Consider the following 16,297-nt stretch of genomic DNA (forward strand, 5'->3'; position numbering starts at 1 on the left):
AAAGACCTCTCCAGGGCTGCTGAAAAGGGTTGCCAGTGGCTGTGGATGAAAAGGAAGGACTCCATCTTGGCCTTCAAGTGAGTTGATGGCACCTAGGGAGTGAACCTGGGACACTGGGATTCACTTCTGAACCCTCTGGAGGTGTCATGGGCCCATCAGCGAAACACCGAAGAAGGAGGGCGCCCAGTTGATAACCCGAAGGGTGCCATCACTCATTTGACCATCTCACTGAGTCTCATCTGTGCCTCAAGTACGCATTCATTGAGGGATATCAACATCTAGTCCTATACAACAGACCTGATATTGGTTAATTGTAACATGACATGCAGGTCATTTTTTAGTAAGTGTTTTATTTTGATAAAAATACTTACTAAATACTTGACTTGTGTTTTTATTAATCTCATGAACCCCCTGCAGTTCCTTCACAAACCCCAGTCTGGGAAACCCTGATGTAATATGTAATCACTTCATGTTGTTTTTAAAGAACGGAATATCCTTTGGAGCAAATTAGCTCAAGGAAATATGAATAATTTATTATAACTCGTTCCCATGAATTATAAATATTTGGATAAATTAATAAAATTTACTTATGGTAGCAGAATTAGTGTCCAATTAATTTACCTGTTACATGCGTACAGTTTTGCAATGGAAAGAGAGCTGAAGCATGATACAGGAAAGCAAGAAGTTTTAGCATTGTTTGAAATTCATTTCGCGGGCCAAATTAATTGTATTTTGTTAATAATCCCCTTTAGATTTTGTGGCTGCGGCACACTCAAAAAAAGTCAGGAAAGAGGCAAAATAAAAGTGTATAGATTACAGAATATCCAAGTTAAACTGTTTTGAAACGGTCCACAATTAGCAGGTGAACTGGTAACAGGTAAGGGAATTGTGATTGGGTATAAAAGGAGCATCTCAATCTTTGCCAGCAAAGATGAGTCATGGCTCGCCAATTCGTGCCAAATTTCATGACAATTGTCTAACAATTCAAAAACTATATTTCTCAATGTGCATGACCTTCGAGCCCTCAGATGGCATTGCATGAGAAATCATCACGATGCTGTGTTAAATATAGCCACATGGGCTCTGGAGAACTTTGGAAAACTGTTGTCACTTAACACAATCTGCCATTGCATCAATAAATGCAATTTGAATCTCTGTTACGCAAGGAGAAAGCTGTGCATCGGTTTTATGCAGAGATGCCCCAAGTTCTCTTGGCCCGAGCTCATCTCAGATGGTCCAAAAGACGGTGGAAATATATGCTGTGGAAAACATCTGCCAATGCTAATGGCATGGGTGACTTGCATGTGTGTGAAGGTACCACTGACATGGAGGCATATATTGGGATTTCAACTGCCATCAAGTCTACACAGTAGAAGGGATGTGCTTGACTGCTTGCAGTCCAGATCTGTCTCCTACTGAAAATGTATGGCCCATCATTAAATGGAGAATCAGACAATGATGACCATGGACCTTTGAGTAGCTGTCTTATATCAGGCGAGATCGGGCAAAAATTCAACATGCAAAACTGCAACAATTAATTGCCAAATGATTAAAAAGTGCAATTAAAAGGAAAAGTGATGTGACTCAGTGGTAAACATGCCTCTGTCCCAACTTTTTTGGAGTATGTTGCAGTAATCCAAATCTAAATTTGTTTATATTTACAAAATACAGTTAAGTTGGTCAGTGATTGAAGATCTTTTCTTTGTACTTTAGTCAGTTAAAAGGGTCCTTTTATGCCTCTTTTTACATGATGTATAATACGTCTCTGATGTGCCCAGAAAGTGTATGTGAAGTCATGTTAGCAGCTCCAATTACCTCAGAAACTGTTCAGCCTTTTATGTCGGACAATGACGGAGAGACTCAAGAAGAAGAGACAACATGTAGAATGAGACAGGACGTTTCTGAATGGATGGTTAATGAATTTATGAGTTAACTATCATCAAGTCATTGATTAGCATATTCTGTCATGATAATCTATAAACCGCTGGTGTGTGAACTGTTGTAAGATGATGTAAGATTTGTGTTACGTACTGTATCGCAATAAATGTGAAAAGACGGATGCGACCGCTTGAGCAGACTCACAAATGTACTACATCAATGTACAACATGTCCTTTTCTCTAACGCAGCCCAACATGGCCTCACCCCCTTTGTTGTGTTTTTTTCCGGGGGCGGGGTTTAGGTAAAATTTAGCGAATAAGCTTGTTGTAGTCCCTACCAGCCGTTTATTGTAGTCTTTAAAAAGCGATTTCTGTAAAAGAAAATATCTCCCTTTGCTTTGAACTTTGTGCAAACCCTCTTTTGCCGTTAAAAAAAACTACTAATCAGGATTTACTATAGACACACAGTGAAAAATGTGTTGCGGTTGACCTTATTGCAAACGCATTTGTAGGAGTTTCCCTTTCAGACTAAAAATGTATGGGAGGAGAGTATTTAAATGAATCATGCAAGCTGATTTACTAAGGTTTACACTTGTCAATTCAATGGAGTTAACTAGTTAACTGAGGTTCGGGAGCGGGGCCACACCTCAACCAATCACCTGACTTCTCAAAACCTTCTTATATCGGTCCACCCCTTACCGTACTGCTTGTCTCGTTCTCTCGAACCCTCCTTTTCCCTCCCTCTCTCATTCATTCAACTATCTTTACCATCCTCCATGTCCTCTTCCCTTCCAGGCTGTATCGGGGAGTCCTAATCACTCGGCCTACATTTAACTGAGATGATGCTTGTCTTTAATGCTTTGATACTTGCATGTCTTGCCCATTTGAATAGAAGTGTTCTGATGTAATTTGTTGAGGCTTCAGTTGATCTTTGGTGAAGTTGCCTTGATGAGAGAGAATCAGTTTGAGTCAGAGGATCTTTGATGGATGGAAAGACAAGTCCACAGCATGGCACAAACTTAAGGGTCCTTAGAAGACATCTAACTCATCTTCAATTTCCCAGAATCAGAAAAGGGAAAGAAGGGTCTGATCAGTGAACTTTTAAAGCATGACGATGTCTCACCCTTGGGAGACAAGTGAGCCAATAAGGAGTTGCTCCTTTGGGGGGAAACTTTACAGTTCTTTGTCTTCTAGCAGGGTGTTTTGCATATTACATTGGATTGGGTGTTAAGAGAAGAGGCTTTTAAGGTTCTTAAAATACTAATATGAAAGTTAGCAAAATGTAATGTAAATGATAGGGTTCGGTATTGACACAAATTTCATGATTCGATTTCCATTCACTATCTTTCGATTCGATTTCAATTAGATTCAATATCGATTATTGTGGATATATCAGATACAGTACATTGCAAATTTTCTTGAGGAAAACATTTCTTAACTAAAGCTGTAAACTATACATGCTAGTCAGTTGAGCATTACTGATATTAAAGGTTAACTAAGTGATTTAAATTCAAACAAATTACACTCAATAATGCTTTTATAATAGTAAAGTTAACTTTACAATTACATAATCATATTTCTACTCTAATTAGTTTTTTGAAATATAAACATTTAAATGGTGGCAATCATAAAAACTTGATGGATTTATTCAAACATGCATTAATATTGAATATTGATATTAAAAATTATAACATATATTTATCAAAATGCTCATCTCTAGAGTTAATTTTTCTAGCTGACTAACGAGTTTATGGATACTGGATGGTTTTCCTGAGGTAAATGTGACATTACTTGACATATTGTTCACAAGCTATTTTATTGACGTCTTTCGGCAGTTGAAACATTGAGCGATTACATGTGACATGATAAAGATTTCAGTGCGTTGTACTAATCTTTTAACATACCTTGACGTTCATTCATGTTCATTTGGCGCTGTAACTGGTATTAAAGCGGAGGAGATGATCCGTTCATGTGTGCTCCGCGCTACCGCTTCTTTTGAGCTGAGCCTACTGTGATCTGTCACACCCCTTTAAACAGCACCAAAACAGTTTGAATTTTTTTAAATTTGTCGTGTAAAAACCCATAAAAGCCGTGTCATTCATGCTAATCGCGTCATTCGCGCAAATCGCACCGCAGAATGTCTATTCGCATCTTTGCATTGACTTAACATGTAAATCACTCGCACTAATCACATCATTCGCTTCCGGTGTGAACGCACCATTAGTTGTTGTATTTGTATTTTTATATCACTCTTTGTATTTTTATATCAAGATTATAGCCTGGTCCTACCAGACTCTCTTACATTTCATTTGTACAGAGAGTCTGGCCACTCTCCATTGACAAGCGTTAACTTCCTTGAAGGCGGGAACTCTGTTGAAGTTTAAAACTATTGGATCTGCCCAGAGCCGCTCTGGATCAGCGGTAACCAATCGCTAACGTTTGGCCGTGACGTATATCATCTCAAACTAGCGCACAACATCAACGTCATCGTTCTCAGCCACTCCCTCTGTTCGCTGATTGGACCGGTTAAAATTTGACCAGAGAAAACCAGTGAATATACCGCAATCCCAGACGGAGAACTGAAGGAAAATGAAAATTGAGCGGACGAACGTAGGAGGGCGGTGCCAGGCTAACAAGATTATCCTATTCAAATCAATGTGATAAACGAGTTAGGTCAAAAGTAAACAAAAAGTGGTCCTATTATATTACTTTCAATTCGTGAAGTAATGGATTATGTTACTAAAAGTAATCGACTAAAATTGGTAAGTAATCGACACAGTGCTCGCTGGCTGGGATTTTGCATTTAATGCAACAATTTTTCCAGCCACAGTTTCTTGAAAACGCTGTTTTACTCATTGAATCTTTCTTTTCAGTTTGTTTTGCAGTTTGGAAAAACCACCACATGCGCACAGTGACCAACTACTTTATCGTGAACCTGTCCTTCGCTGACATCCTGGTCACAATCACATGTCTTCCTGCGAGTCTTGTGGTGGACATCACAGAAACCTGGTTCTTGGGACAGACCCTGTGCAAGATACTACCTTACTTACAGGTAAGGATAACATATGGAGGTTTATTAACTCATTTGGCACTATATTTTTCTGGTTTCTTTTCATAGGATGCCCTATGCATCACAAATAAGCTTTGAAACATTTGTGAATTATGACACGTTTGATCTTGCACATCTACAACTTCTGACACGTCAGTAGATCTACCACAGATTCTAGTGCTAGAGGCTGTTCGTGCTTTTTAAGGTATTGCTATTGCATCAATAAATCACGTAAACAGCTTAAGCTCTTTGAAAGATATTTTTTTTTTTTTTAGATTAAGATGCACTGCCGTAAATGTAGATTTGATGGAGTTCCAGGGGATGACAACATGCTCTTCTGGTCATTTTTAAGGAACACAGTTACTCAACCTTCTGTCTTGGAAGGACCTAATGGATCGACTATAATGTTTCAGCTTCACAGTTTTAAAGCTACAAGTACTGTTGTTTGCTCTCTATCCCTGATAAGCATGGTTATCTTCGCTAGTTGAATGACTGAATATTAATGAGAGTTTTGAAGTTATCAAGACTGAAGAAGCAGCTGTGAGCCATGGTTGCAGCTGCTTCAAGTGTCAACATATGCCTGAATAAAATCAGTTGTTTCCAATCACATTCATGGCTTTTGACCCTCAAAGAGAGTCACGTTTGATTGATGACAGTTAGTGTAGGATGTTTGCATCTTTCAAAAGCATCCCAGACACTTAAGCTCAAACTTCTTCGAGCTGATGTTTAGAGTGAAGCCAGAACATCAAATATAGTTCCACTTGAGCAGGACTAAAGTCTTGCGATGCAAGATGCATTCAGGCATATTCAGTGTGGAGCACTTGAGAAGCATATCTGTCGGAAATTGACCAATTTGCAAAGACACGCATCAGAAATTGAGCAATAATCATGTCATCTGATGCCCTATTGTTTTTAAATAGGGTACTGTTGTTTTAGAAATGACATTTTTCTATACAATCCACATTTATATGAACTGAAAATGTATATCAGAGAGTATTAAACCAATCCAATGGAACGCTTCAGCGCAATACATGCATGCATTGATTTTGTCCTGCTCATTGGTGGTGGTCGCTGCTTTAAAATGTTTCTGGCCATTTTCCGGATACTGCCATGATTATCGCTGATCTAACACGCTTTAGATCAAGGTTTCCCAGGTTGTAAAATATTAAAATGAATAATTGAGGCCATCTTCTACCTCACGGGCCTGGCCCTCCATCTCTCCCCCTGATCTGTCTCCGCTCCACTACCCTCCTAGACTCTTGTTTTTCTCTTTTTGTTGTTGTCTGGAGTGTCTGGTACCCGCTGCTTTAAGGGGGAGCTCTGTAACATGTTCCCTGTTTTGTTTCCTGTGTTTTGTACATGGACTCTTAGTTTGCGTTGTGGTCAACATGTATTGGAGAAAAAAACTTTTATTTCACAAAAAGATTTCCCCCATATTTTAAATTCTTTTAGTTCAATGAATGCTTTTTAAATAAAAGATCCAAAGAATATTGGTCTTTTATTCAAAACAAATGGGTCTTTGTTCATATTTGGCAAGGGTGCCAATAATTCTGTTGTGATTACCTGGGTGTTGCGTGTGGATGTTCTCAGTTCCGGTTTTCCCCCGGGTTCCTTGGTTTCTCAAGTTTGCATGATCCTTTGTTTAATTATTATGTTGTCATTAAAAGTACACCTTGCAATTAGATCCTGTTCTCCCTGGTTCTCTGAGCTCACCTCACGTTGCAGCAACATGTGCTAGGTTTACTTTATTTATTAGAGTACATTTGCATAATTTCCAACATTTTTGTGGAAAGAAGTTTACAGCATTTCAGGAGTATTTTGCCAAAATAAAAGCTTGAGGATTTGAAACGTTTAAAACTCGAGGGATTGGACTTTGAAAGTGAAGAATTTAAGACATACATTTTCGGTGTAGTGTAAATACAATTTTCATAATTATCAAATATTCATTTTTTTATTGTATATTCCAAATGTAAAAACAAAAATGATGTCTTCATGTTTATAATTAGATTAATAATAATAACAATAATAGTTATTATTATTATTATTATTAATGATATTTACTTTGATTGGGTTCCTAAAACTTCCTCTCAACTAAAAAGAGATTTGAGTCCACTTTAAAGTCAAGCTAAAAAAACACTTACTAATATTAGTAGGAACATCTCGGTTACATATGTAACCCTCACTCCCTGAAGGAGGGAACAGAGACACCACGCCGGAGACCGACGAATATGAATCTCGCTAGCGAGAGCTAATCTACTTAGTGTGAATAAAAGAGCCTATGCACATTGGCATGCAATTATTGCACCAGCTGCTCATGCCACGCAGCACAGGTATAAATGAGGCACAGGTGCATCAAATCAGTTTTTTGCTTAGGAGCCGAGTAGGTGAACTGACACCCCAGCGGGGCACAGAGGACATGGCAGTGGGACGTTCCTTTAGGGAACGAGGGTTACATACGTAACCGAGGGGTTCCCATTCAGTCGGTCAATTCCGACGCCACGTCTGATCACTGCTATTACGCATGACCCGCTCATTGACTTATTGGATAAAATTGGGAAAGCGTGCCTTCTAGTAGGAAGGAACGCAGCGGAACCCACATCGTACCCCGAAGAAGTTATGTGGGGTATAACTGCTGAGCCATAGCCGACTAGGAAAGGGGGGGCTCCAGTCCTACTGAAGGGGGGGCTCTCCCAGGGAAAAGACATGGGCTTCCGTAGGACTGACCATGGAAAACATATGGGATCCCCACAGGGTCACTCATATATACCCAGCCCAGTACCAGTTCTCAAGGTTTCAGCGGCTAACCGAGGGTGATTGAGGACTCTACAGAATTTGCTTCTGGAGAATATAAGTTGCGTGAACATCTTGAACGGTAGCTTGTGAAGGCTCAGAATCAAAACCCACAGGTCCAAGATTGGCCATAACCCACCGTTTTTTCTTGGGTACAATGAAGTATGGGCTGTAACACCACGTCTTCATATCGGCTGGAGGGACCAGCTCTATTGTGTCCTTTGCCAGTTGGACTGCAATCTCCACTCGCAAGACATGGGCATCAACAGATTTCACCGAAGTGAAGCAGACACCCATGAACCTGGGGGGAGCCGAGCCTGATGGTCCAAATGAGCCCGCGAGACAGATTGAAGAGCGCTAACTAGGCTTGCAGAGACTGTACAAGAAGGGACCAAAGGGACCACCGGCATACCCACAGTGGGGCAGCGAGGCGGGGTCTGAGTGTGCTGTGCAACACTTACCTGGTTCCACAGGTGGGCAGAGGGTGAGAAGGGAGAAGGCTTGGTAGTGTCCTCGAACTGTCCACTGCTGTCCTCTGGCGAAGGAGGAGGATGAGCGTGGTCTGGCATTGGACCGTCGACAGCTCTCCGAACCCCCTTGGGACCCAGAATGGAACAGCTTTTTTTTTTGGGAACCACTGGTTGTGAGACCAGCGGCAGAACAGAATTTTGACTCTCTGTCCGGCCCTCCTCCAGGGAAGAGCAGCCCCACCCATCTCCAGGTCGCCCGTCTCAGAGGTGATGTTTCACTGACCGGGTGGCGTCATCTTCCTGCGACGGGCATAGTAAAGCTGTGCTAAAGTTGTTGTTTTTTTTCGCAGTGGGCAATGCCTTTTGCGACGAGCAGACTGAGGGGCAGCCCACGAGGAACTGGTATGATGGTATGTCGGGGGAAGCCCTTGATTGCCTGCTAGCCTGCTACAGACTGTGAAGAACTTCTGGGCCCAGTTCTCGACAGTGTTGCCGAAAAGGCCACCTTGTGAGATGGGAGCATCGAGAAAGCATATTTTGAAGATGACTCGCATCTCAGCAAGGCAAGCCGGGGGGGCGTTTCTGTACCACAGCCACCCCACCGTTGAGGGTAGCGAGAGAGGAAAAACGTTTTGCAGTTTTGGCCCCTATGGCATTCCATATTTTTGGCACCAAAGTGGTTCCATACTGCCAAGTTTTCCATGCACATCCGGGAAGGATCCCAGGAAAGCATTGCTGTTAACTCTGAATATGATTCAGCAAAGCACACACCATTACAGTGGGCTCAGCATAATCTTCATTCCCAGAGCACAACAACCCTCTCTCCGATGCAGCGATTGACATCTGATCCTCGGCTGGAGCCCCGAATGAGAAGGACCAGCAATTCCATCCAGAAGCTGCACAGCTTACAATGCGCTGTAGGGGGAGGGGCCCTAGGGGGTTGGTACCCTGAAGGAGAAGCCCTCCCCTCCTCAGGTCACCCAAGCTATTTCACCGAAGTAAACCTCTCCGGTTGGCCACAACGGGAAATAGGCAAGAGGACAGCGCACCTAGAGAGCAGAGCGAGTGCTGGGTTGAAAGAAAGCAGAGAAAAGAGAGAAAACCGGCCCCGCTACAGTGCCATCACTCCAACACCAAACAAGGAGAGGTCCACTCGAAAAACTTGCCTCGTTACCATGTTAACACACTCTTATGTAGATAGTGATTCCAGGACAAACCATCCACCACTCCGAAGAAAAAAGCTGATTTGATGCAAGCACCTGTGGCTCATATATACCCACGCTGAGTGGCATGAGCAGCTGGTGCAATCATTGCATGCCACTGTGCATTGGCACATTTAGTTACACCCGAAGTGGATTGGCTCTCGCTCTCGCTAGCTAGATTCCTATTCGTCAGTCTCTGATGTGACGTCGGAAGTGACCGAATGAGGAATGAGAACTGTAATATTAGTGAAGTTTAAAATTTTTATCTATTTACTTGCTTATCATGACGACCACTAACCAATATCAGACTACTGCGGACATGCAAAAGTCATTAAATTATTGAAATATTAACTTTAAATTCTCTACGTTAACTAATTATTTCACGGCTAAATGTTGAGGCAAAAACAACATTCTTTGGGTCATACCTTTTTTATGGTGCCCCAGATATTGTGGCCACAATTTAAGAAATTGTTCACGCTATTTATTAATGTGTTCTCCCCTTTTAGTTAAATCATGGTCACGTTATATTAATTTGTTCCCTTGTTTTAGACAAACCAGGGCCACGATACCATCTAAAAAACTCATTACAAATACTTGCAGATATTGGTTCTGTTTAGTTCCCATGATTCCCAAAAATGATGTCATCAAGAAAATGTATTGAATAATGCAAAAAAGAGACTAAAAGGATGGAAAAGTGCTATTGAGGACAACAACAAAAAATACATTAATTACCAACTAAAATTTCAAAGAAAGCATGAAACATTTCAATTAGAGAAAGGGAACAAATGAAAAAAATTATTGCAATATTTCGAATGATTAGTTTTTCATGTTTTCAGAAGTACATTGCAAATCTGGGAAGTATTCAAGTTTTGAATTAATTTATTTAAAAAAAAGTTCACTTATTCATGGTATTTTGATACAATACCACTGTTAAATTGTGAGATTAATATTTTATCTAGTATAGCAATTTGGCGTATGAACTAGAAAATGAGTGTACAGCATAGCAGGAATGACTTTTTTGCATGTTAATATTACAGTACTCAGTACTTAAATGTATAATTACACTGTAAGGACAAATACTGTGTAGCTGTTCTTTGTCTGCTCATAATTCTTATTTCTCACTGTGGTTTGTGGGTCTCCATCTCCTGTCTATTGCCTTCCAGACGATCTCTGTGTCGGTGTCAGTTCTGACTCTGAGCTGCATTGCCCAGGATCGCTGGTACGCTATCTGCCACCCACTGAAGTTCAAGAGTACTGCCAAAAGGGCCCGCAAGAGCATCGTTCTGATCTGGCTGGTTTCCTGCGTGATCATGATTCCACAAGCCATAGTCATGGAATGCAGCAGTCTCCTACCAGAGCTCACCAACAAAACCAGCCTGTTCACCGTGTGTGATGAACAGTGGGCAGGTAAGAGAACTTTTGCTACTTCACCGTCTCCTATAAAGACACACTGGGGCTATATATTACTTTAGACAGGTCATTTATTTTTTGCTGTGGGAGCACAGAGAGATATTAAGGTTCAATCGAGTATCAACTGGAACCCGAAGAACAGAGTTTATGGTTGTTTTTTGGCTAAAATTGTGTTCTTTCCACAACCGTGTTCAATTAACCGTGTTTTTTTTTTTTTTTTACATGCCCTCAGTTGCTTATACTTAACATTTTAATGGCTCAGTCAGTGCTTCTAAAATAAAGGCTTTGTCTCTCTCTCTCTTTAATGCCCGACAAGTTGAGACACAGATGCCTCTCCAGAACAACCATGGCAGGCCCTCAAGATCTGACTGTGCTCTTCCTGTGCACTTCCTGAATTGTTTGCTCGCCATCCCAACCATCCCACCTTTTTTTATTTCTTATTCTGTCATACAATAAATAAGACAAACAATTTCACATATAGAGCTTCCTGAAGGCAAAGAATCTGAAGTCGTCTAATGCAGACAGCATTTTATAGTCATAATGGTGCACCATTTGGTGCCATGTGACTGCTGTTGGCCAATAAAATTGCCATGATTTCACACACGCTTCAGAGGCTGGTTATGCGGAAGCGTTCCCATTAATATTCTGACGCAGTGTTGAGTTCCCTCGAAATGGAACTGGATAATGTACACTGTAAAAAAAAATTCAGGTCTCCAATTGAAAATGTTCTAGTGACTGATCACATCTAAATTTTTCAGTTGGCCAAACTGAGTCTCTGTGAATTGATGTAATTTGATTCACAGAAATTCAATTTGGCCAACTGAAAAATTTAGATGTGATCAGTCTCTAGAAAATGTTCAATTGGAGACCTGTTTTTTTGTAAATGAACATTAATTTGATTTGTAAAATCAGAATAATCTCATAATTGACCTTTTATGACAATAAATCATAACATTAGACCCCTTTAATGGTATTGTCACAGGTTAACCTGTTGACTATCTAAATTTGGACTTGCAAACATTCACCCATTTCACTTGTACTATGCATTGCCGGCAATATTAACATCTGTGTACACTTTAGGAAGGTGTAATGGAGTTTTTTTGTTCAGTCTAAAATTTGTTTCTGCTGTGTCTTGTTCTAGTTTTCAAATTTTCATAGTTTTCTTAAGTTTTTCATTATGTTTCTACATAACAAAATGCCAGAACACAATAGCTCATGTTATAATTACCTTTTATTTTCCCCACAATATTTTCACAAACCTTGTTGCAGTTAAACTTCCCGGTTCACCAACCCACTCTGTACAACCAAACCCTTCGTTTAGGTCAAACTGTCTTTTAAAGCAGCAGCCACATCACTTCCTGTGGAAGCTACCATTTTGGTGTGATGTCAGAGGGGTAGAATTTTGGAACGGATGTTTTGCCATTTAATTGGATGTTAAACTCCTCAATGGAGTCTATTAGCTGTTTGGAAGTTTGTCTTGTTAAATTGGGTTAATATAGTATTTAATTGTATTGTTACAAACAATCCACAGTGAAACGTAGCGAATACATTCACATTGTTGAAAATAAATAAGCACATTCCTAGCATTAGGATCCTTTGGAAGGTAATGTTATTTGTAGTCCAGTGATCCTGTATTGCTTTTCTCTCCTCGTCATCTCACTAACACTCCAGTGGGCGGGGCCAAAGTTGTGACGATGAAGTAGCCGTTGATCTCTTTCACCATCTATTACAGGCTCATTCCACAACATCCAAAACCATCACATCCTCTTTTATGTGTTAGATTTAGTCACTTCAGCTCAACATACTGTTCTGAATAATGAACGCCTCATACCGCTAGTTGGTTATGCAGTTTTCAGTAATTTTTCAGTATCTTCTCCTTTCAGTTTTACTAACTGAAACTTGTCAAAAGTAGAAGCCCAAAGGCACATTTTCCCCCTTTTTCTCCCAGTTTTCGTACCATACTGAACTGCATGTTCCTAGAGTCAAAATGAATCAGACTCTGTGGATTCAAACATTTATAGTGCTGCGCCGCATATTCCCTTACAAAGATTAAATCTGTCTGCATTGATCGTTGCCTTGCTGAGCAAAAAGACACCATGACAGATGAAAAGGCATCAAAGGCAGAATGCGGCCCCCTGATGAGAAACGTGGGCCGTCCCCCCTGATGAGCTCTCACAATGGCCCCCAATGAGGCAGTTATCCAGCAATGACAGCAGCCTGAATGAGGAGGTGCGGGCCCATGAGACGAGTATTGGGTCAAACTGTAATCTCCCTTGTGGCAGACAATTTGTTGGACAAGAAAATAACCTTAAATCGCCCTTTTCCAGTATCAAACAAATAGAATTTCACATGACCATGTCAGGATTGTTGTTACACAACAAAAACAAACAAGGTATGCATTTAGGCTACTAAATAGATCTATTTTAATGATCAAGGGAATAAATGAATGAATGAGTTAAAGGGATAATTCACCCAAAAATGAAAATTGTGTCATCATCACCCTTGTGTTGTTCTAAACCCATAGACGTTAGTTAATCTTCAAAAGACAAATTAAGACATTGCTAAGAATTTCTAGGCTTGACTACTGCAATGCGCTTCTGGCTGGACTCCCCTCTTGTGCGATCCAAACACTTCGAATAATCCAGAATGCAGCGGCACGTCTGGTCTTCAACGAGCCCAAAAGGACCCACGTCACACCTCTCTTCATCTCTCTGCACTGGCTACCACTCGCTGCTCGCATCAAGTTTAAGTCGCTGACACTTGCCTACAGAGCCACCACGCACTCAGCTCCTGCATACTTTGACTCGATTCTACAAATCCACACCCCCACCAGAAGTACTTGTAGTACCATCACAGAGAAGCAGAAAATCCCTTTCCAGAACATTTTCATTCAACGTTCCCATCTGGTGGAACGATCTGCCCACCGCCATCCGAAATGCTGATTCGTTGACAAGATTCAAAAGTCAACTAAAAACTAATCTCTTCCATGAGCACTTAACCTCTTAAAAAAAAAAAAAAAAAAAAAATTATTTCCTTTCCTCTTTCTCCTCCTCTTTCCCTCCCTACTCTAGCCTGTGCTACACTGAGAAATGTACACGGACTAAGTATTTCAGGCACTTGTTGCGCTCACTCGACTCTTCACTACCAATCACTTATTGTACCCCCAAGTTGTAAGTCGCTTTGGATAAAAGCGTCTGCTAAATGCATAAATGTAAATGTATTTTTTTTTTAAATACTTACATTTTATTTAAAATAAATGCCTTTCTGAACTTAAATGCAATGGGAAAAGGGAGAAGAATGTTAAAAGGTGGATTTGAACTCTTAACACCTTAATCTCCTTCACGAGTTCACACTTACATCAAATTAAATAGAGTAAAGATTATGCGTATTTGGCCCAGAGTATCCCCCCATGATAGAGATAGGTCTAGAACAGGAGTGTCCAACCCTGCTCCTGGGGGGCTGCCGTCCTGCAGATTTCAGTTCCAACCCTGCTCCAACACACCTGTCTGTAATTATCAAGCAGTCCTGAACACCATGATTAGCTGGTTCAGGTGTGCTTGATTCAGGTTGGAGCGACCATGGTTGGACACCCCTGGTCTAGAACTAGACTGCATTGTATTATGGATTGTGTTGACGTCTAATAAGAGTTTATTAATGCAAAGTTAGGAGATGGGGTGGTGGAGGGATGCTAAAAAACTCAACGAAAAGGCGGTAAATCTGCAGTATATGTACACCTCTTACGTCGATTAAATTGATTAACTTAATGTGCTCCACTCGTGTTTAATTAGGTTTTATTATCTGAACATGCTCCTCACGAATATTGTTAATAAAACATCAGAACGTGATTTCATGTGATTACGTGTGAATTTTAAGTGTAGTTCTACCACACATACATTTACTTACGTTTTCATACACACTGAAGCTTATAATTTAGTCGTATTGACAGCACTAAAACGTAAAACGTACTTTGTATGTATTACTATTGGTGAAAATTATTGGACCAAATTTTTGGTCTCTATAGTATTCAATTGTCATGTTTTCAGTCGCATTTATGAAATGCAGTTTTACTCATCTACTAGAAATTATACCATTTGGCTCTGTTCCTGACTTCTGCTGCAAACACATTTCAGAGGATTACATCTTAAACAAGACTTTACTTTAAAACATTACAATCAATAACATTTCTTTAATCGTTTAACCATTTTGTAATGTTTTGTTTGTTTGCCGTGAGACACAAAAGACGTTTTCTTCTGCTGACAATACAACCATAAAATATACCAAAACACAACATAAATTCACAAATTCATCAATTTTATTTGTTTGCTGTTTTTAGCCGTTTATCTTCATCTCCATTCTCAGCAGCGACTGCAACGTCAAATCCATCGCTCGTTATTATGAATTCAAATGAAAGAATCACGTCCTCAAGAAGTGTTACGACGTGTTTTACAGCAGTGATATCAAACGCTCATTGGCTCTCGCCTGCTCCGTCACAGATTCCGACATGCCTTGTTTCAGTCGATGTACATTTGAAATTGGAAAATCTTGGTGTAAATAGACACTGTGTATTTTTTTTATGAAAACTGAGATGTTTCTGTTCCTCCATTGAGTGGATTAATCCAAGTCTTGTGAAGAGATTTAGGCTTTAAGTCACATCTAAACAATAACATTTTTTAAACAAATCTGGTAAAAATATGTGCATCATATTCTCGATATGTTATTAAAACATTGTTTCACTTTTTACAAGCACACTAATGTGGGGTTTAACTTTTAAGTTACGTTTAATTAAAGTGCAGGGAAGTTTTGTATAATTATTATTAAATAATGTGTGCGCTGGGCACTGAGGCGTCTTGCTGTGCTCAATATAATTCATAACAATATATATATATTCATATTAATTCAATCCCATTGAATAAATACATTTAGCCAGTTCAACGATGCCAAATTTGATTTCAGCTCATTGTATATTCCTCAGCACTATAAATATGAGATTAAAGTGAAATCAAAAGTAGATCTCAAGCAAACATCTTTGCTCCTCTGGGAGCTGCCGACATTAAAAGTCTCTTAAAAGAGTCTTCTCAATAATTCTCCGACTCCCCAAAGATTTTGATGTTCTGTCACTTTTTTTGGAAGCTCTCTCCGTAGGCCGTATTGAATCGAATCTGTCGTGATGCTGACAGCCAAAGCAATTTCTGGCCCTTTGTGAAGTCGTGCTGCCACTGCAGATCATGGGCTTGGATTTAGCCACAGGTGCTTGAACAAATCTCCGCGCTCGGAGGAGATGTCAATCATAATAAATTCAATCGCGTTTGCTAAATGGTCTTGTTGTCATTTCCTTCTAGAATACCACTTTATAACATTCTCCCTAGGGTTGTAAACATTACAGTGATAAAAACGCAGCTCTGCTAAATATTATAAACCTGCTCCGTCAATCTAAACAGCATGAGATGCTTCTGAAGAGATTTGTCACTCTCCATAGGATGTTTGATGAAGTGGGAAGG

At 40.1% G+C, this 16,297-nt stretch overlaps 1 protein-coding gene across 1 annotated transcript in view; it reads left to right on the top strand.

Moving 5' to 3' along the window:
* Positions 1-16,297, top strand: part of hcrtr2 (hypocretin (orexin) receptor 2) — a gene marked incomplete at both ends in the record, with an annotated part of 84,220 nt that overhangs the window by 40,972 nt on the left and 26,951 nt on the right. Inside the window, 2 exons of the mRNA XM_079842204.1 lie at positions 4,752-4,930; positions 10,553-10,796. Of these exons, the coding sequence (XP_079698330.1) occupies positions 4,752-4,930; positions 10,553-10,796 (423 nt within the window). The remainder of the gene's footprint in view (positions 1-4,751; positions 4,931-10,552; positions 10,797-16,297) is intronic.

This window comes from Gobio gobio, assembly GCF_949357685.1.
Source record: "Gobio gobio genome assembly, chromosome: 18".
Classification (NCBI taxonomy): Eukaryota; Metazoa; Chordata; class Actinopteri; order Cypriniformes; family Gobionidae; genus Gobio; species Gobio gobio.